Here is a 21842-nt window from a genome sequence, read left to right on the forward strand (position 1 = left end):
TTGTGTGCGGTGTTAAGGTTCCGGTGATCCGACGCGGCATACGGAAGCATCGCATCAAGTGTCTAATAGGTGCCGACAGTGCCCACGCAGACTGCGCTGAGGAATGCCGGCAAGCGGGTGCCGGGAGGCCCAAGATTTGTTGCCTTCCGATGTGCCCCTACTGACGCGGAAAATGTTCTGCCGAGACAGGCACAGTGGTTGCATTGCAATTCCGGACACTGTCTCATTTGACAGTTTCACAGGTGCTGACAATGCTGTACTGACATGCGCAGAACTCGACGATGGCGAGACCATTTGTCAGGTTTCTGCTGCACCGCCGGACGATGACTCCAAGTCGGAAGATGACGCACCATGTGCTACGCTGCCGTCGCATGCGGAGCGTGTACTAGCAGTGACTGTGCTTTCAGACACCTATAGTGACCGTACCACCCTCTCTGAGATTCAGGCTTATCTGATCACGCGTAAACGGAACACCGTGCAGCGGCTCATTCCCGATTTCTTCAAGCCTACTGCCGAGCCCGATTAAGAGCGTGGAAATCAATTTAATTTTATGCGAGGCATATTAACGTAGGTTTCGGGCCTTCGCGCGACGCCCGGCGGTGGCCACGATTGACCCTGAAGTGGGGTCACGTGACATGACGTCAGGTGATGACGTCACACAGGCTGCAAATGGGGCCTCATATCGTGCCGTTGGTCGCCTCCCGGCGGTGGCCACCATTGACCTTCAAGTAGGTCACGTGACATGACGTCACATGATGACGTCACACCGGCTGCAGATGGTGCCTCATATCGCGCCGTCGGTCGCCTCCCGGCGGTGGCCACCATTGACCCTGAAGTGAGACCACATGATGTGACGTCACGTGATGACGCAAAGGTTTTTCTGTGTCCGAAATTTTAGACGTTCGCATACACTGACACTATGGGGTACATGGCAGTGCCGCAAAAGCGTCTGAATTGTCGAGCATGTCAAGAAAACAATCGGTCATTGAATGTATATGCACTCCGCTTACACTGCAGCCACGCGAGACGAAATACCGGTTACAATGCGGCTTCCGGGGGAAAATCCCACCAACAAGCGTGGCGGTGCGGTGTACCGACCAATGGGAAATTTGCAGATATAAAGCGTGGAACTTCGACCACTGTCAATTTAAGCTGTGTTCCTCAAATTTAGTCTGGAGTTCTCAGGCTATATGTGTACCTGTGAGCTTCCGTCATTCCTACCAGTGTGCACACATACAGACTTGGTATGCATGCGCAGTAATAGCCACGAATAATTGGCCGAGAAACCAAGCTCAGCATGGCGTACGCTGCTGTTAGTTTAGACCATGCACATGATTACATGTGTAATCTCTATGTAATTGTCTATGGGCACAAACATATCAAGGGTAAGTTTCCCGTGACGGCATGCCGCCCGATACCCCCACCGGCTAGGCGTAACAAGCGCACCTTGTTGATGACCAAAGTTGTGGTTTGGTGCCAAATCAATTAAACGTGTTGCAGCAGTTGTATGGCACATGTAAATTGGAAAAACCACCTTGATAACAAAAATTAAGGCCCAGGCTACACTCGAATGTTGGCAACTTTGTCCACGGTCACTATGTTTTCGACACCGTGCATACGCCAATCAGTCCGAGAAATCAGACAAGACTGTACTGCATCTGATATTTCGGTCGGCATCGTTTTTCAAATAAATTTTTATTACTTTGTCTGCTCCATCCAAAGACCACGGGTACTTGGACATTAACCTTTCAACATTTGTAAGTTTAAACAGATACAAAACACCCGGTTGCATGCTTCGACTCTCAGATACACGCAGCTGCTTGGTCTACATGTTTTGCACACGTGCAGCCTTTGAACACTGTTGTTTGGTTAAACAGCGGTAGCGCTTACACTGTGGATATCAACGATTCCGGCAACTTATGCTATAAGCGGTTGTTGTGTCGGCAGTGGCAGGCAAGTGGGGCCCCCCCCCCGGCCAGAGAACGCGCGCAAGCGTCCGACGCAGAGAGGGAGACACGGAGCCAACTGCTCCCGATGAAAACCGGAACGAAGACTCAGCCGACCCGCGGCCATTTATTACTAATAAAGGCTTCACACGCCCGATGACACCTACCGATTGGTCCAAGCTCGTCACATGACAGAAGGGGGGGGGGGGGCACCATCTAGCTAAACAACTACAAAACATACATGTACGATAACACAGAGATCTGACAGGGGGCGACACTATACTACAGCGGTCTATGCTGCAATAAGCTTCCATTAGCTCAAATGCTGTCCAATTCTTACTTCTACCGAGAATCTGAATCTCTTGGAAATTGCAGAAAAGGTAAAAATGTGCCACTACAAAGGAAGAAACTACTAGAACCGTAATATATGCAGCGATTCCTTATGTACATATGATCCAAAACCTCGAAAAGGTGGCAGGCCGGTGTTGGGGTACCACCCGTTTACCTTTCCTGCCCCCTGTCAAGCTGGTTCGACTCTGCTCGAGAACCACCAGTGAGGAGACGGGGCAGCAAGGTTGCAGACAGACCAGGTGCTGTATAAATGAATGAGCCAGGGGACACGACCTAAATCTTAGCAAAGATGGCATGGCACATTTGCCAGTGCACTGAAAGGCCTGCATTATCAAGCACGTTTCTATGTGATTAACCCCCGAATGCAGAGGTCTAACTAGGCTCGAACTTGACATCTGGCTGTCTCAAGAGAGCTTCGCCAGCATCTTAAATCGTGCTTGACCTTGCGGATGAGTTGCGCACAACTTGGCTTGGTCGAAGTCCGCTGAAGTTTCAAGTCTGCTCCCGGGCTAGCTTGAAACTGACTTCGTGCGTTATTCCAACATAGTAGCCTCCCGAACGGATCCCTTGCCAAAAATTCCGCGACCCGCCCTACGTGACCGAAAAATCCGATGGAGCTGTACGATGACGAACAAGTCCTCGGTCGCTACAGATTCACGAAGAACGCCGTGCGACAGTTTCTCTCTAAGTTGCCTATCAGGGAAAGTGAGGACAACTGAGGACAGCCTGTGCCTCCCATGCTGCAGTTGTTGATGGCTCTCAGGTATTACGGCGCTGGCACGTTTCACTCAGTCACCGAGGATCTGGTCCACATTCCTCAGTCAGCAGTGTGCTGCGCAGTTGGAAAGATGACCCTGCTCATTGCGCAGCGCCGACGGAACATGCAGAACGCACCAGCCCGCCCTCATATATGCTTATTTAATAAGTGCTCTCAAGTAGCCCTCGCAGTCCCTTCAGCGCAAGAGAGTGCTCGAGAACTGTTTTAGCGTGTAATGCAGATTTCACGCAAAGGCGCCAACGAAAGTGGTATACTCCACGCAGCGGGAGCCGGAGCAGCAACACACTGCATCGCGACGCCATCTACAATGACACGAGTAAAGCGACATGCCTGCAGATAATAAAGGGCACACATTGGCTGTCTCGATCCCAGATGCTGCCTGTAGATGGCGATGCTATGCAGTTTGCCGTTTCTCCGGCTCCCGCTGCATGGAGTACAGTCAACGACCGATTTTTCGGACCCTCTAGACGACGTAAAAACGTCCGAAAATTCAGGCAGTCCGAAAAAATGAATGCATGCAAAACACCGTACCTTTTTTCTTTTTTTATCGGATCTAGAGGTAAAGGGCAAAGTACCAATCTTCCGAAACCCTGCCAAAGCATCAATGAAGGTGCTATAAAAAGAGGCGGTGGATGGGACATAGTTGCGCACTTGTCACGGACCTACGACTGTGGACAACGAGACGCGCCGTTGCGTCGCCTACGGAGTGGAGCAGACAACGGGAACCTCGCACAGCCAACCACAACACGTGTTTTTGGTCACCTGCACTAGTCAACAAATCGGATTGTGCGTTCGGACTTTTTTTTTTCTCCCCGTATTTCAACAACACTGGCGAACCTACGGAGTCACCTTTGGCGGGAAATTAAAGAAGGAAGGCTCCTCTTTCCAACAAGACCAAGATGGCTGCGATCGCGCGCCTAGAAAAAGAGCTGCGCGCTGCCATAAAAAGGGCCCGTCCTTGCGCGGAATTCAGCTCACAGTGGTGTTATAAAATGATACTGCGGGCGAAATACTCTCCCGTGAGATCCGAAACTTGGTGAATTAAAGGAATCTTAGCTGCAGATATTGTAAATTGCATTTTCAAAAAATCAATTTTTTTTCGAGATTTTTTTCGCCGTAAAGAGCCATGTCCCCCTTTAAGGTTGTCAATTATACTGCTGATACCATGAGGGCTGAATAGTATGTCGGGCATAGTACGGCAATTAAATTCTGCAAAATCAGACAGTTTATCACTGGGTTTGAGCATAAATACAGAAGAAGAGCGTCATTGAGTACATTACAGAAAATCAGGCAGTTTATCACTGGGTTTGAGGGTAAATACAGTCAACTGAATTTTGAGACGCCCAAATTTTCGGACATGCCCGATATTTCGGACGTCTTCGCGGCACCGCCACGAGCCCCATAGAATCAATGTATAAGGACATCTGAAGTTTCGGACGCTCGAACCCCCCGCAGTCCAATTTTCCGGACTTTTTGACGCGACGGAAGGTCCTTTGGCACCTCGCACAGCGCCCTTGCGAAGGAAATCAACTTGCAGCCGAAGCATATCACCGCTTTGAACCACAACTAGCCGAATCTAGCCGTCACACACCGATTTGGTCTGGCCACGCTGGCTACGTACATCGCCGCAAATGGCCGCACTTCCGCTTTTGGCGGAGTTTCCGGAGCGGCCCTATTTCGTTTGTTTGCGCAGGCCACGTTTTAACTAGCGTGGTGTGTGGTTGTGCTGTTGTGTCAAGTGTGCTCTGCGACGCTAGGCCTAGGTGCTTCGACGCTCGTCAGCGAACTCCACTGTTCGCAACTTGAGGATTTCGCTTGCCTTCGATGGCCCCCCCACTCCATCTTCGTCGTCCTCGCCGACGGCATCGAAGCGCGGAAAGCAGTACCGTACCCACGGAAATAACTTTTAAACAGTTTTTTGACGCTGACAACGAGCTCAACTTCTGCGCAGAACTGACTGACGAGGGAATAGTCCGTCAGGTTCAGAAGACTCCGACGTTGAAAATGAGGAGCCAATGCCTGCGCCGCCTACAAGCGCCGAGTTGACGCGAGCAATGTTGACTTTTTCATCGGTGTACAGAGCTGACATGACCCTTGCTCAGATCGAGGCGAATATGATCGCATGTAACCGGAACGCCGTCCAAACAACAATCAACAAGTTCTAGATCTCTAGACCTCTGACCTCTAGATAAAAGAAAAAAAAGAAAAGAGGTGCAGTTTTTTGCATGCATTCATTTTTTCGGACTGCCTGAATTTTCGGACGTTTTTACGTTCCCTAGAGGGTCCGAAAAACCAGTCGTTGACTGTACTGAAGAAAATGTGTCATTGAGTACATTAGGGACCTCAGTTTCAGGAAGAGATTTATTGTGATGATCGCATAGTGATAGTTTTATGGCGACCTGGCTTAATTGTTTTCCAGAATGGCTTTGGATTATCCCGCAACATCATGCCTATTGTCATAAAAAAGAATGGTTGCTTAGCTTCTGCTGCATAGCACTGAAATGTTTTCTCTGCCGCACAGTATCTTGCCCAAGCACATGCGTTGTTTTGAATTTTTGGCAGCTCGAGAGTCTCTTCTTTTTGTTGTTCAGACGTTTAAAGTTTTTATTGAACGAAGAGGAGGTTATACGCTGTAACATAAATGGTTGGTATGTATTTAATTATTAGGTCTCACATTTTGTTTTTAAACAATAGCTAGTATGTGCCGCTATTGCCGCAGTATGCGCCACTGTTGAAGGTCTCACCAGCTTTGGTCACCGAGTACGTATGGGCCACAAAATGTGTGGCAAGCGAGACAACCCTTCTCAATTCTCGCGAACTTAGTCGGACCAGTCCCCGATTTTTCATGTTAGCGCAAGGAGGGCAGGGATGAAAAGGCAGAACTTTGAGCTTTCGTACTGTACCAAAGTGGTGGCACTCGGCGGCAGGAAAGACGAGAGAAACCTACACAAACTTCGGTGTTTTAGCGTGATTTTGAGCTTCTTTCTCGCCATCTGTGCTGAACAAAATAAATATTGAGGGCACTTACAGTGTACTTTTAGGTAAATCGTTTGGTACAGTGATGATTAGGCATTAGATGCGGAAATGAGTGGTTTACCAAAAACTATCTTCTTGGCGCTTTTCTGCGATCTGATCCCTGTTTCCCCCCTTAAAAATTTAACTAAGCTTTGTCATGACAATATGTACGCACACTCCTATAGTGTGAACAAATGTGAAATAATGCTACTGAAGTCATTTGTCTTCGTAACACAGCTTCATTTTCCTTTTACGCACTCTCAACACACTCTCAAAAGACCTGTCAAATGTGCCACGATAATCTTTCTAGAAATACAGATTTACTGATAAACAAAAAGAATGTCACGACGAAAATTTAACCTTTACACAACTGCAGGCTTGTTTGCGGCTACTCAAACATTTCATAAAAGCAGTGCACTTATTCAACACTGTGGGGGTTCCACTCTCCGTGCGGCTAGGGCTGAAGGCGAGCTCCGGATCTAGCCCCACGCAGTCGCTTCGTGGTACTCCCAACCCGTAGCGCGGGAATCGCGGCTACGCCGGGTTCGGACAAATAAGGCAACCAGCGGTGTCAACGGTAACAACGTTTATTGCTACTAGCAATATCGAACACTCGCAGAGGGATGTCCTCTCTGTAATAGTAATAAATAGGCTGGCCTCGTTGCCCGGGATGGTCAGGCAACGTGGTCACTCACGGGTTGCAGCAGGTACTCCAGTCCGGCAGGTTAGGGGTCCGGCCTCAGAGAGAGAGAGTCTCCCCCGGTCGCGCTGTTTTGTACCTTTTTACCTGGGCGAGGGGAATGTCCTCCTCGCCCGTAAGCTACTCGCCCGCGAGTGGGGGTGGAAGGGCGCGCGCGCGTCGCAAGAGCGATGGAGAATCGGGAGAGGGCACAGTGCGCCTCTCCCCGGTCTATGCCGGCGCTCGACGCGGGGGAAGATGGGCGCGTGTGCTCCCCACAACACAAATGAGAAGACAACATGCAAACCTAATGACATTACTCACTACATGACAGAGCATCTTGAATGAGCAGGTGGCATACCTTATCCTTAAAGTCCTCCATGTTGTTGAGAATGGCCCTCTGGTAGGTGGAGGTGCGAATGTAATCTTGCATCATGTTCTGCTGCTGCGACAGGTAGCCGTAAAACTGCAACCACAAGCACAAGCCAATTATCGCATACATACCAAGGATCAAAACTGGCATGCAAGGATTCAAGAAACATTTAAGGTTTCAATCTACGATGGTAGCACACAAAACATTTGAGACAGCTGCCCACTTGCAATGCATTTTTCAGCTTCTACCTGATAACAATAACAGAGTTCTCTCTGTAAAACTTAAAGGGACCCTGAAACGATTTTGACGATTTTCTACAAATGTACTGAGTCATTAGAGTAGGTCCTTCTGATCATTAGTTGACACATCTAAGGGCTCCGCGTAAAACGTGTAATTTATTATAAGGTTTTAAAAATGCACATCGCTGCCGATCGCAGCACACTGCTCGGCGGAATTTTAAGCCGCCCCCTACCCATATTACGGAAATCACCCATATGACGTCAGTGGGGTGAGCTATCCGATTGGCTGACCAGGGTGCGTGATTGATAATTTTTCTAACTTTATGGTAAACAAACGATCTATGTAATACTTGAAATGTTAGTTCATTTATTTTTATAAAAATAAAGTAACATAAAGAGAATGCACAAGAACAATTTTTCAGTACACTTAAGCACTCCCGGCACACAGCAAGTGTCGTCTGCTTGTGTTACAACGTACTCTATTTTGACGAGAACTCCGCGGTCAGATTCGGTCTCAGTCTTTTCGCGAGCACTATGATTCGACTTTGTTGCCTTGTGGACTGCAAACGTAGCGACTGCCAATATGTCAAGCTGCGACATCGTGTCCCTCTGCAAGGCAGCATACAAGTGAATTGGCTGCGGCACATCGGACTGCCGCTATCCCATCAGCGCCAGGATTTGCGCATACGAGCGAACTGGCTGCTGCTCATCGGACTGCCGCTATCCCATCGGCGCCAGGATTTGCGCATTTGTGGCCGTCGCTTTATACCGGAAGATCACTAACGCAATAGCGTTTCGCGAGTCCGGTATTAGGGCAAACGCATGCACAAGGGGACAGGGTCTGGCCGCTTGACTGTGCCGTAACGGGATGAGCCATGAGATGAGCAGAAGGGCAAATGTGAATGGTCTGCACGGTGCAGCCACCTGGTGGCACAGAGCTCAACCATACACAGTAGCAGCAACGAAGTGTATTCTTCTTTGCTGCTGGTGTGTATTTTTCGCAGGAGTGTAATCATCAACACGTTGTTTTTATAAATGTTTAAAATGTTTTACACTTGGTTAGAGCAAATGAGCACTTTGTTCGGCTGGTTAAGCACTGCGCCAACAAGTGTCTGGACCGTGCAGACCGATCAGGCCGCTCACGTACGTCTACGCTAAAGTTCCTTCATCAGCTTGATTTTATGACTTCACCGTTCTGTCGAAACGTTCTGCTTGTGTGTGATTACCGGAATACCAGACACGTTCGGCGCTACGACAGAATGCTCGCAACGCACGCTGCTTTGATAGCTCTCAGTCGACGGCGGGCTCCAAAACAAGCGGAAGTGGACGATGTGACGTCGCATCGTGACGCAGTACCAGTGAAGGCGGAGCTTAGCCTCGCTCGCTCGGCAAACGAGTTGAGGAGGAAAAGCATGGCTAGGGAGGAGGGCAACTTCTAGTTGCTTGTAACTCCATTAATACGTAACGCTTCACCTAAATTGTGGTGCGAATGTTCTACTCAAGCTGTAGACTACGCGTCTTCAAAATTTGTTCGAACCGTTTCAGGGGCCCTTTAAGCATCCGTGCCCATTTTAACTTAGTACAGTAGCCGACCGATTTTCCGGACTCCGAAAATTCGGGCGTGCCCGATTATTCGGTCAGCTTCGCGGCCCCGCCATTCTCCCCATAGACCATAATGTATAACAACTGCCGAAAGTTCGGACACCTTGCAACCTCTCGTCGATTTTTCGGACACTCCTTGAGCCAACTCGGTCGAGAGCACCATGCACAGACTCTGACCGGTGCATAGTTCGACTTGCTGAACGCCATTTTTCTTTTGAACGGAGCTTCCTTGCTGCCCCACGAAGTGGCGCTACTGGAAATCCCCGCTCATCATCATCGTTTCTGCCTGGTTAGATGAAGTGGCTCTGCAGCAGTTCCGGTTTCAGCTTAGTAAGCCATGTCAAGACAATCCAGCAGCTGATTTGTTTCTTCGCGCAAGACACTGCGAGCAGGCCGCATTTTCCGTTTGTGCGACTGGTGTCGGCACGGTGGTGTTTACTTTGTGTGCTGTGTCGAGGTTTCGGTGATCCAACGCGGCATACGTAAACATCGCGTCAAGGATCTAATGGCGCCGACAGTGCCGGCGCAGACCGTGCTGGGGAATGCCGGCAAGCGGGTGCCGGGAGGCCTAAAAGACTTGTCGCCTTCCGATGTGCTCCCTACTGATGCGGGAAATGTTCTGCCGAGACCTCCGCAGTGGTTGCATTGCAATTCCGGACACCGTCTCATTTGAAAGTTTCATAGGTGCTGACACTGCTGTATTGAAATGCGCAGAACTTGACGACGGCAAGATCATTCGTGAGGTTTCTGCTGCACCGCCGGACGATGACGCACCATGTGCTGCGCTGCCGTGGCATGCGGAGCGTGTAGTGACTGTGCTTTCAGCCACTAATAGTGACCGTACGACCCTCTCCGAGATTCAGGCTTATCTGATAGCGCGTAAACGGAGCAGCGTGCAACGGCGCATTAACGATTTCTTCCAAGCCTACTGCCAAGCCCGAATAAGTGCGTGGAAATAAAGGATTTCATTTTTTTCTCTTAATCTGCTTTTTCAGACACCTGTTTATTCGGACATTTTCGCAGTCCCCGTGAGGTCCGAATAAACGGTCGGCGACTGTATGGCCAGTCTAGAATAAAGTGCTTGTTTATGCTATCTTTAACATTGCGTTATTACTCATGCGCTGACTGCACCATCAACCATACCTATTCTGCAATACATAAAATGCGCATTGGCTGCACAGTGCATAACATGCATCTGCACCCACATCTGCCTTACGAGGCTTCATTATGCCAAATTTACGCACTGCATATCAAGGCGTCCCGTGCCATCTTGGCTATAGTGGTACTAGGCAAAGGACAAAGAAGGGTCATTCTCTGCCATGTGTCCCAGACATGTCAAACATTTTTCTTTTAATCACGGCAATTTATGTCGTACGCATTCTTTCTTTCCGAAATATCCTAGCAGGAAAAGATGTTATGCACTAAGGGCCCGTACATGGTCGCTCTGCACGTCCGTTCCGCCCTCGCCCGGCCGCGTGCGGATAGCTCTCTACTGGTGAGCGAGGAGCGGACGCAAGTTTCCCGTCCGGCCGCCTGCTCGTCTCTCATTGGCTGGTCCGAGGCGGATGGTTCGGCTGTCGTCACAGCAAACATGGCGCGTGCTCGAAGCGAAGCGAAGCGGGGACGTAAGGCCTAAGCTACAGCCGCGTCAGAAACAGTCTATTTTTTCTCCTTTTTGTGATTTTTACTGGAGTTATCTGGCACCCACGGAGATAGTCATCGAAAGCAGCAAGCCGGTGTACCCTTCCAGACCTCATCAGTGCGTGCGATCGCCAACAGAAACAGACGGAACGCAGGAAGTGTGTGTTGTGTTTACGAGAGCGTCGGAAGAAATATTTGAAGCCGTCGACTTCGTGATTTCTTGTGCCATGCTTCGCGTGTGCGTCGCAGACGAGAACTCCATCACATACACGTGCATTCTGAGCAGCACACACGTTCAAGGCGTAGCGAAATAAGTAGCGTCCGACTGGCGCACCCAGTGTACACGTTTGGTTTCTGCTCTGTGTATGCGGATCGTTGCATGAAGTGGTGAACGGCAGCCCTTCGCAACTTTCAGAAGTAATCATACGATCAGTAGCGATAAGTTTTTATCGCCTCGTTATCGCTGCCATTCTGCGTGTGCTATACTGCGTGAGAGCCGTTTTGCCGGCTGCGATGCGCCGTGGTGACCGCGACGTCCGAGCTGTGTTCTTGCTGTTATGAAGTGTGTTTCTATACTGCGTGTGAGCCGTTTTGCCGGTTGCGACGTGTCGAGGTGACCGCGACGTTCGAGCTGTGTTCTTGCTGTTATGAAGTGCGTTTGCAAGCTACAAACAGTGATATATATGTGCGATGTGTCGCAGCGTTGCGGGGTGTAGAAGTGCTCGTTCTATGCGATGTGCGTTTGCTCAGAAGTGAACTGTGCAGAAGTGTTGCCGATCGCGTTTTCATATTTAGTACCCTTACAGATAAGCCCTATCACACCGGCCTTTTCTGCTTCGTACATCTATCGTTTCTTTCAAAAGTTGTTACTGCACGGTTGGAGATGCTTATATCGGTGGGGGGAAATTAGGGAACATCATAATAATTGCATACGTCAAGACGTTCAGCGCTTTCGTGAAATGTGGACGCCCCTGAGAGCACTAATGTCATGAATGCAAATTTCTGGCAGCCTTGATTTTCATAATGTGGACACTAGTGTGAAGATCAAGAATTTCTAGATTTCACGAAGTAAATTGCTTTATTTTGTGATGCAAAAATCTGAGCTGCTTGTTTTTGACTAGTGACGAAGCACAGAATCTGTTTGTGAAGACACTAGTGGCATGGTAGATGAATATGTTATAGGTAGGAACTGGATACTACTTCTTATTAACTAAAAATTTTACGCTTGCTGACAAAAAGCAATATGAATGTAAAAATGAACACGTAGGACGAGTAGTAACAAGTAAGTGTCACAGGTATGGTGTTATATAACATTTTGCTAGCAGCCAGCAGAACTGCGTGAAATAAATTTTGCCCAGAGTTCTTCCTCACTGGCCAGCCACGGTCACGTTACTAATGCAGGCAGAATTCGGTAAGCAAAAGTTTGTGGTTACTTTGTTTATCCACTCTATTTGATTATCTGGTTCGTGTCGCCTGTTTTGGCACGAGCCTTCAGTTTAAAGCAAACAATAGCACAAGTACCAGCATTGTATGCCTGATAGGTGCTTTATTTTCTTTCCTCATGTTCATTCTGCCAACAGTCATTAGCAAATAATGTGCATTAAACTGACTTGGGCCTGTAAAGTATGTCCATTAAATGTTTTTCCAGTGCACTTTCATCTGCCAGTAAGTTTACTGCTACCTATCATTCGTGGGTGCGGGATGTTGGACGCTGTAAGTGGCTATCTGACTGATCTTCATTTTGAATAGGCCTCAGTTCCACTCATTAACTGAACCGTTATCAGCTGCGCTGCCAGACTATAGAAAGGGGGACCTCGCCTCTTGTCATTCTTTAGCATGCTCATGGCCACAGTGCGTTGTCCCTGAGAAGTCAGCTGCTATCACAATTTAAAAAGTGCCTATTGGCTGCTATGAGTTTATCCTGAGCACGAATTTTCACAGTTATGTAAGCATTAGTTATGTGACCGAAGCCAGCCAATGAGCACGAACTGCTGGCAAAATTTTCAAGTGACTCTGCAGGCAGAGTGTCTGCTCCCTATATTATGTTAGCCACACTGTTTTGTCAGTGTGCTGAATTGTTCTTTTTTGACAGAAATTTACTACCCAGCCAGACAAGATATTGCCAAACCATGAATTTTAGGCCTGTACACATGGTCACTTCTTTATTTTATGATATCCTGAACATGACACCCAAGTCTAGCTTAGATTAGCAACATCAGCTTAACTTATGCATGGAGTTGAGTTGCTGCATGTGAGAAGAAAAGTCACTGCATTGCTAATAGGAATTAGACTGGTACAAAAAAATTATTTGTCTTTATGGCTTGTAGTATAAGTGGTGCTATTCATTTGATGCACACAGTAACACGTGAACACAAATGTATGTGTACCTTGCATTTATGTGCATGTGTGTGTGAATAAAACAGCACAACTTCTAATATCAAGGGACGTTGTACCAACTATACCCTTTAAAGATGTTCTATGTGGTGTTCAGCCGATCTAATTGAAATTTTATCACATGGTGCAGTTACAGCATTTCATACCTGTATGTAAACCAATTTAATAACTGTATTCACTGCATGTGAGAATGCATATTTTAGGCCAATGCAGTACCTGGGGTAGCAACTTTTTAGTTAGCTTTGCCACAGCTTATTAGAGGGATCTTGTTGATTATGCCATCCAAACAATTCGTATAAAGGTTTGTGTTTAGTATACCAGCAGTGAAATACTGAATGCAGCTGCAATTCTTTGTATACTAGTGAGATTAATTCCACTGCTCATTGTTCTCTAACATGTTCTTCAGTCACACGTGTTGACAGTATTTGGCGTCATGAGTTCTAGGCTAATTTTCACATGGGCCTTTCGATGAAGTCAAATCTGCCTCTTCAACAGTCAGTTTAGTGGAAAGCCACCACTGAACCAATAGCTCAAAGACCAATTCCTGCATGCTTTTTGCCAATTGGGTAGTGCGCGGAAACTATGCGTGATACATCACTTCAGCTACACCAATAATCACACAACTAAACCTGGCACATATAGTTAAGTCATTGATATAGGCAGAGGAAGATGATGCACGTATGTAACAGTTACTCATCCCTTGAAATGTGAATGATCCAAACCTTTGCGAGCATATCAGTCACAACCATCCAGCAGCACAAGTGGGAACACTTGAGCTATCACAAGCGAAAACAAGTACAATAGTACCGCCGTCTCAGCTGGTTTGTCGTGATTACTTTGCCTGCAAGTTCCTTGTTTATATTGGATAGGCTTCCTACTTTATAAATTAACAGCTTTCACAACATTTACTGCGCTATTGAAGGCACAGCACAGATACCAGTACTGAAGGAGGTATATACAAGTAGGGCAGAGAACTTGTGGGTAACTTCAAAAATAAACGGGTAAAACTATGTCGAACAAACCATTTTCACATTAGAAGATATGTCATCGGCAATTAATGCACATTCATAACATGCAATAAGTGCCCTGTGTGGGAGATTGAGACCTGTGATGCCAAACACCTGTTTGCCTTTTAAATATTGACATAAAGAAAAATTCCAGTCTGTACTTCTGTGTCGGGGGGTAGAATATCAAAGGAGAGGTGCAAAACGGATTTTGCATGTAGTAGTCCCTTATGAATGTGCTACTCAAGTTGTGCCAAGCATAGCTATCTGTGTGCAAAGCATTGGACAAGGTACCATATGTATGTCTGACACATTAAAAATCTTTTGCATTGAACATTCTGAGCTCTAAATGTTATGCATGCTGTTTTCAGCTACAAATAGCGTGCATACATATTTGACCGGCTCCACAAAGAGCTGATGTGACAAAAAAAAATATGTATACCTTAGTGTTATGTTGCTTTGCATGGTGTCTCAGTTTACTTAATACAGTTTTGAATTTACAGATTGCTTCACATGTTTATAGCTAAAAACCACAGAAAACTACTTGCATTGTGACTGCGAGGTCACAACACGAGGATTTGTGTGGTATCCTTCCTGTTCATCGGTGTGTCCTTGCACTATAAATGTAAAACGTCACACCTGCAAACCTGAGCATCCACCCTTACATTTCAAACACTTTTTTGAATGCTTGGCAGTTATGCTTACAAGCACATTGTGACAGCAAAGCTACACCACCTTAATTTAAGTGCGATGTAAAGGGTTGTTTGTGCATAGCCAAGCTGTTCTAGCGTGCCTGCAGGGATACAGCATTGTCCAGTGGCGCCATATAGTTCAGGCGTAACAGTGAACTACTAAACAAAGCGGCTGATAATACTAAGCTGACCCATATGTAGGAGCATTGCATTATCTAACCAGGGTGTCTACCAAGTTGACATTTCCAAATTCCCTGAGTTTTCCAGGTTTTCCCTGAGTGCCATTGCAAATTTCCCTGAGTGATGCAGAACTATGTTTTATATCAACACGGGCTGAAGCCATATTGCCTGATGCTGTCACTCTCTAGTAAGCACATGAAAAAAAAAGCAACTTAATCAAAAAAGCAACTTAATCCAATTTGAATACTAAGGAGCAGTGTTTATGTTATTCAAAAAGAGAATAGAAGGCAGGGGTTAGTAAAATGCACAGCAAATAAAGTGTCTTCGAAAACAATTGCAAATAGGGTCGGACATTATCAAATACGAATAAAAAGGAGATGCATACAAAGGCAAATATTTTCTAATATGAGCTATTTCTATCAACTGATAGCAACCTCAGTGGGATGAGGCCTGAACTCTGTCACAATTGAGATTCTCTCTCAACAGCTCGTAAGTCAACCTCAACAGTCCTGACATACTCTCAGCCCGCGCATGACGCCCGAGTGTTGTGTTGCACTGCTTCAAAGAGTGTATTTTGGTTTGGATGAGGGACATCTGCATCTCGGCATCAGCCAAAACTTTACTTTTTGAGCTCAAGCTCTTTCAAAACGGCGGCAACAAGCTTCCTTTCTCGTTTATTCCTCAAAGCGTAGGTCACTTCTGTTCTTGTCCGCCTTCCGCCACTCGTTCGCCCCAAGGACCATTTGAAGCATCTTGATCAGTTGCACAGTCCACGACCGATTTTTCGAGCTCCCTAGGGGCCGCGAAAACGTCCGAAAAATCGGCCAGTATGAAAAAAATAAATGCGTGTCATTTACTGCCCTTAGGGGCTCAAACACCCACAGGCACGTTCGAAAACGCTCTGAAGGCCTGTCGGTACACATATTAGGCATACCTGTGCTCGTACTGTGACAGGAAATGCCGGGTGCCCGCGTGCATAATTAAGATATACATACTGTATTCCGTGGCAATAGCCCCTTCCCACGCTTGTTATGCTTCACTGCAATACTTTTCCGTAAGCTTTACCGAGTAACATTTCTGTACAGACGCGAAGCTGACTTTTACGAACCGGCATTATGCAACGCACCGTGTTTTCCAAGTTTCTAAGCCAATCGCGAGGACCACAAAGGTGGAGTCCGTGCCATTGCTGACAGCAGCGAATTCTTTGAAAAAAAAGTTCGGCACCCAATGGCAAGAAGCTTCATAGCGAACGTCGAAGCAGCTAGGCCTAGCGTTGCCGCAGTGGTGGCAACGGGTGCCAGCGGATCTGCGTGCGAGAGTGCTGGTTCGAGGCGGTGAAGTAATCAAAACGGCAGCGGTGGTGCCTTTGATTAATGCCGTTTCGGACCTGCGTCGCGGCAAAACGTCCGGAAAATCGGACGGCAAGGAGTTCTTGCGTCGGAAATTTCACACGTTCTGATACGTTGACACTATGGGGTACGAGGTGGCGCCGCGAAGCCGTCCAAATTATCGGGAATCCGAAAAGTCACTCGTCGACTGTACACTGGCAACTCCTCCTGCCAACGACAGGGCGTCCAAGACGATTCATTACGATTCATGTCTGCTACTCGAGCCAGCATTACCGCGACTTTCGACCCTTTAAATAAAATTGCCGCTAATTTTTCCTGATAGAGGCCCAAATTCCCTGAGTTTTCCCTGACTTTTTCCAGACTACTCAAAATCCCTGAGAATTCCCGGTTTTCCCGGTTTTCCCGGTTGGTAGACACCCTGTCTAACCCACACGCAAAGTTGCTTTCAGTGTACTGAATAACCACAGCTTTGATTTACCAAGTTATATTGCTTCACACACACAGCACTGAAACAAAGTCTGTACAATGGTGAGAAATGCGCCAAGGAATGAAAGATTACTTGTGATGTGTGGATTTGAATAGTAGATGTGAATGCATACCCAATTCACCAGTATGCATGTTTTCTTTTGGAACAATTTTACATTTGGCACAGAGGCTGAGCCACTACGGCCTCTTGACTGCATATTTCTGTGCTCTCACAGTGCTAATGGGAGTATAATTCATTTGGCTACCCAAATAGTGAATACGTAATGGAGCACTACAATCTTTCAGTTTTACACAGAACACCTTGTGCATTATTCACAAAGCTGAACCTAAGGAACTATTCGCTGGTTTGCTATGGAAATAAAAAAATGGCAATGAATGTTTCCTCACTTTTTGTGTGGCCCTGTCTTCTGCCCTACGTGCCTTCATTTCATTGTCATGAGCATGTTAAAACAGCAACTAATTAAAAAAGACAAACACAAAACTACTAACTACATCAACCTTTTCACACCACAAGAGGTCACTGAACTCACTGCTAATCTACACTTGATAATCTCAGTTTGCTTTCAAATAAATACAGGCACTGGCCAGCTGTTTATGTTATGCTATGCATTTTTCATTTTTCTAAAACACGGCTGTGCATGAGCTAGCTAGGTTGTTACTGCATAAATAAATAAACATGCAGCCCATGCCCAACTACTCATATAACCTGAGTAGAGCTTATTTTTTATATGTAGAGCAATCAAAATAGAACACGCACGTATGACGCTGACAGTATCAAACAGTCTCAAGTCGAACATCCTTGTTTGGTGCCATGGGTGAGAAGGAGCATGACTGTCAAGGTACTACTGAATTTTGTGCGCTTCGGTAATGTTTGTACATTGTTGAAATGTTAAATTAGGTATGTTAAGTAGAGAAGGTGGCAACATATTGGCCACCCAGGCTGGCAAGAAAGAATGTAATTGTTCGATTTCACTCAAAATAAGTTTTCTTATCAGCAATGTAAGTTATATGCTTTCAAATAAATACTCCCCTTGGAAACATCTCATGAGTATACATATATCTGCATAAGGTCACCGCTATACATACATATTGCTTTAAGCCAGTCATAGTGAATTGTACACTCGCTGCTTAACCTTCAATTCCTTGCTGCATGAAGTTAACCACTTATGCACAACCTTCTTGCACACGGTGAGAACTTAATTCATCGCTGGGCACATCATTTAAGGTTATATTTTGTTTAGAAAGTTTACAAGCAGCAAGTATTAAATTCCTAAGGTGCATGTTTCATGCCTCATCTTTGGTGCCTTTATATCTGTAAAAAAAGAAAAGGCATTCCATGCATCCAACTACTTTAAGCACTCTCATAAAATTGGCAGAGTGAAAAAAAAAGCACGAGCAAGCATATCATGTACTCGGAGCCTCACACGCGTGCTCAGTGGTAAAAAGGTGTCTTGGCGACCTACGCAAATGCATTCCGCGACAGATGTGCGTGTGTTCCATATTCTTGCAAGCTGTCACTAGCACTACAGAAACCGCGCTTCCGGCGACACTATCCGTTTCGCGTGACGCAGAACGCTTCACGTTCGATAATTAGAGAGGTTTTGTTCAACCAGCATAGGCAGCGCGCACTGAAAGTAATCATCCGAGAATACGTCGCGTGCTGCGACGTGATGCGATTGCAATACATCTGTAAACGGTGGCGCAGATAAGACGACTGCGCAATGTTTCGAAGAAGGATGACGATGTCAATGCAACATATATGGCTGCAGAACAGAATGTGGCAGCCTAGAGTCGCATTTTCACCGGAACGCGGAAACTTGAAATCACATCTGCAAAAATATGCCAGTGTCGTCTGCTGTCAAAGGTCGTTGCCAACCTTGAACACCTTTGCTCCGCCGAACGGTTGCCAGCTGTCAACAGGCCGCGTCGCCCAATAGGAGTGCGCGTGCGTTCCGCTCGTGCGGATTGAGCGTGCATCGAATTTTGCGACACCTTCCGCCTTTCGGGCTTCCGCACGCGACCGGACGAGGGCGGAACGGACGGGCGGAGCGACCATGTACGGGCCCTAATGAATTTATACTCGCAGTGTTTAGAATGTTTGTTGGTGTGCGTTAAGCACCACTAAAAAAAAAAAAAGAAGTTATAAAAGTTATTTCAGTGCGTAGCACTGCACGTAATTTCTGTAAAACCTATAAAAAATTAATCTTCAATATACAGCGGTGTTTACTGGCAACTAAACTTACCATTTTTATAGGCAAAGTAATGATTCATCTGTTTATTCTAATTGCTAGGATTTCACTAAAACAAACTCTAATCCAATATGAACGTATCATTGTTGCATTCAATATTTATTTTAAGCATATGTTTGTTACATGCTAAATTCCATGATCAACATGTCAAGATTAATCCTTTTGCATCAAACACACTAAATCTTCGATAAAACAAAGTGAAAGGGACAGCAAAAAAATTTTGTACAAGTGGAAATTGGATAAAAAAGGACTACTCCATAACAACTAAAATGCAGCGCTGAAATAACACAACTCTGCGGAAGTCTGGTACGGTTGTCAGGTGACACATTTTCGAGTCAGATCGTGATCGAATTTCTCAGTCGTGATTGGCTCCTTTGGGCAAGCTGCGGGAGGGAGCCAGTGGGCTCTTGGTTCAATTGACTTTGGGCCCACAAGGCCCGTGGAAGGCGACGCGAAGTAACATTTGTCTGTTCCATTGCATTCTGCTCTCAAAGTGCCGTGGCCGCCGTGTCATAGAGGTGCAGGTTCCGAGTCACCATGGAGCGACTCATAAGGAGTGAGCAAAAGTCGCTTGCTCAGATACTGAATATGTAAGTCGCCCAAATAAAACTAAAGGTAGCAAAATTCTTTTACCTTGCCACCCAAGCCAGCGAGCAAAGGCAGGTGAAGAGATCCCTGGTTTATCTGTGGCTCCCTTTTGGGTGGAGCGGACTCGCGTTGTTCACGTCTGCTGTTTCCACAAAAACAACCGCATGAGCATTCGTGCGCTGCCCACCATGCCTTTTGTTTTCTTGGTCTTTTGCTTCAGCTTGTGCCAGTGCCATGACAGTTTCTCTTCATCACGTAATTTATACACTAAGCTTAGGTGCTGAGCACAGCCGTGAGTATGCACCCCCTTGCTGCTTATAAGGCGCAGGCACAGGCGGCACACAATGGCTCAGCTAGCGCCAGAGAGCACTCGGTGCAAAAGGCACCGAGCGCTCCTATGGTTGCACATGCGCCCCTTCACAGTTCACTCTAAGTGCAGCAGCTTATCGGGGTGCTTCCGAGTAATCTGATCGTAAATTTAAAGTAATCTGACTTAAATATGTTCTGGTCAGGACTGAGAGAAGTTTCGAATAAAGCAACAACTCGAGTAAAGCGACTTCGTTATAATTATTATCATCATCATCAACAACCTATTTCATGCCCACTGCAGGACGAGGGCCTCTCCCTGCGATCTCCAATCAGCCCTCTGCTGTGCCAACTCATTCTAACACGCACTCTCACCTAGTCTTCTGCCGTCCTCTACTGCGCTTCCCTTCTTTTGGTACCCATTCTGCCACCCTAATGGTCCAACAGTTATCTAATCTACACATTACATGACCTGTCCAGTGCCATAACCCGCTATCGATGATGTCAACTTCAAATTTTACCGCGCTCGGAGCGCTTTTGGACAGCTAGTGCTATCCAGCGCCTAAAAGGTAAACTATTTTTCTAGTTGCACTTTTGCGTTGCAGTGCGGAACTTTTAAAGTGCCTTTTAGCCAAGTGTAACGAGCACATGGAGGAAGGAAAAAAAGAGGAGGGAGCATCGCGCAATGCGATTGAAGCCAAACCTGTCGGCTCAACAAGTGATCACACTTCTATGTGCGCAGTTGGTTTTAGTGTTCCCGCTCCGCAGGCAGAGCCACGGCAGGGCAGACGCTCAAATGCACATCGAATAAAAACTACTGGCATAGCTACTGGGAAGCAAACATCTCAGCGAACCACAATTCTTGCTTTGTGATCTCGATGCAAGATGTCACGCGTGGGACCACCACTGAGCAAATGTATGGGCTTCACGGAGCGTTTGCTTGCCAAGGCTTGCAACATGAAGTAATGCCCTCGCCTAACTTTTTCCTTCCTCCATGGATGAGCACTCGTAGCTTCTGATATGCTGCCAATGTCGCACGCAGCTGCCGTTAGAAAACGGCTAATTTTGATGGATTTCGACGAGTCGTCAACAAAATATTTTAGCAGCACAGGCTCGAGAAAAGATTTTGATTCATCAGGCTTCAGTACAAACGGTGAAAGTGCATCAAATAGCCCAGGGACGTCAACAGCTTTCCATGGGCAAGTTTCGTTTTACAGACCTTTGCACCAGAAGCCTCGAACCAGAGAGTCGGAAACGGATATTAGGCCCCCGGTAGCAGGAGTAGCTACAGTCTCATAGTTGCCCTCTCTTGCTGGACTGTCACGCACCCAGTTCCCGCATTGACTGCACAACGTTTCCGCGATCTTAAGCTTATCCGCACAGGTTATGCGAACGTCCGGGCAGCACTGCGCTGTGTACGGTTGTTCGAACAACCAGAAGAAGTGCAATGCAGCAAGAAAAGTGCAGTGCAGCACGCACAATGTTCTGCAAAAGGACTGCAGCTGAAACATGTACCTGTTGCATCGGTTTCCTGCCGATGCGGTACTTAAGCATCACAGGATTAGCGCTGTAAATCGTAAGAAATTCGTCCATACGGAGTCGTCACGCGTCTGCTTCATTTTATCGACGGGAAGCGAACATTTGAGAATCCGAGCCAACGCTTCAGCTCGGATACGCAAGGAAGGTAAGATGCGCTGATTCGCAGCCACAGGCGCTCAACAGAAAAGTATTCACCTTAATGCGTAACGCGACACCTCTCAACACTGGTGATACTAGCACTAAAGGTCCAAAACGACGCTGAGGAGACTTATGACACGGAGAACCATAGGTGAAAGCAGCTGCAGCGCTCGGCAAACGCTTGCCGGCACCATCCGGCAGTCGCGCGCAGTCGTACAGCTGCTGCCAGCAGGAAAGTTTCTGTCTCGATGCGTAGCCGATGCCTCTCGACACTGGTGAGAACAGCACGAAAG

At 46.9% G+C, this 21842-nt stretch overlaps 1 protein-coding gene across 9 annotated transcripts in view; it reads right to left on the minus strand.

Moving 5' to 3' along the window:
* Art4 (arginine methyltransferase 4) overlaps window positions 1-21842 on the minus strand; it is a 191111-nt gene that overhangs the window by 127668 nt on the left and 41601 nt on the right. For all 9 annotated transcript variants that reach the window (XM_065437335.2, XM_065437336.2, XM_065437332.2 and 6 more), the window contains exon 4: window positions 7131-7235. In XM_065437335.2, the coding sequence (XP_065293407.1) occupies window positions 7131-7235 (105 nt within the window). The remainder of the gene's footprint in view (window positions 1-7130; window positions 7236-21842) is intronic.

Source organism: Dermacentor albipictus, chromosome 9 (genome assembly GCF_038994185.2).
Source record: "Dermacentor albipictus isolate Rhodes 1998 colony chromosome 9, USDA_Dalb.pri_finalv2, whole genome shotgun sequence".
Classification (NCBI taxonomy): domain Eukaryota; kingdom Metazoa; phylum Arthropoda; class Arachnida; order Ixodida; family Ixodidae; genus Dermacentor; species Dermacentor albipictus.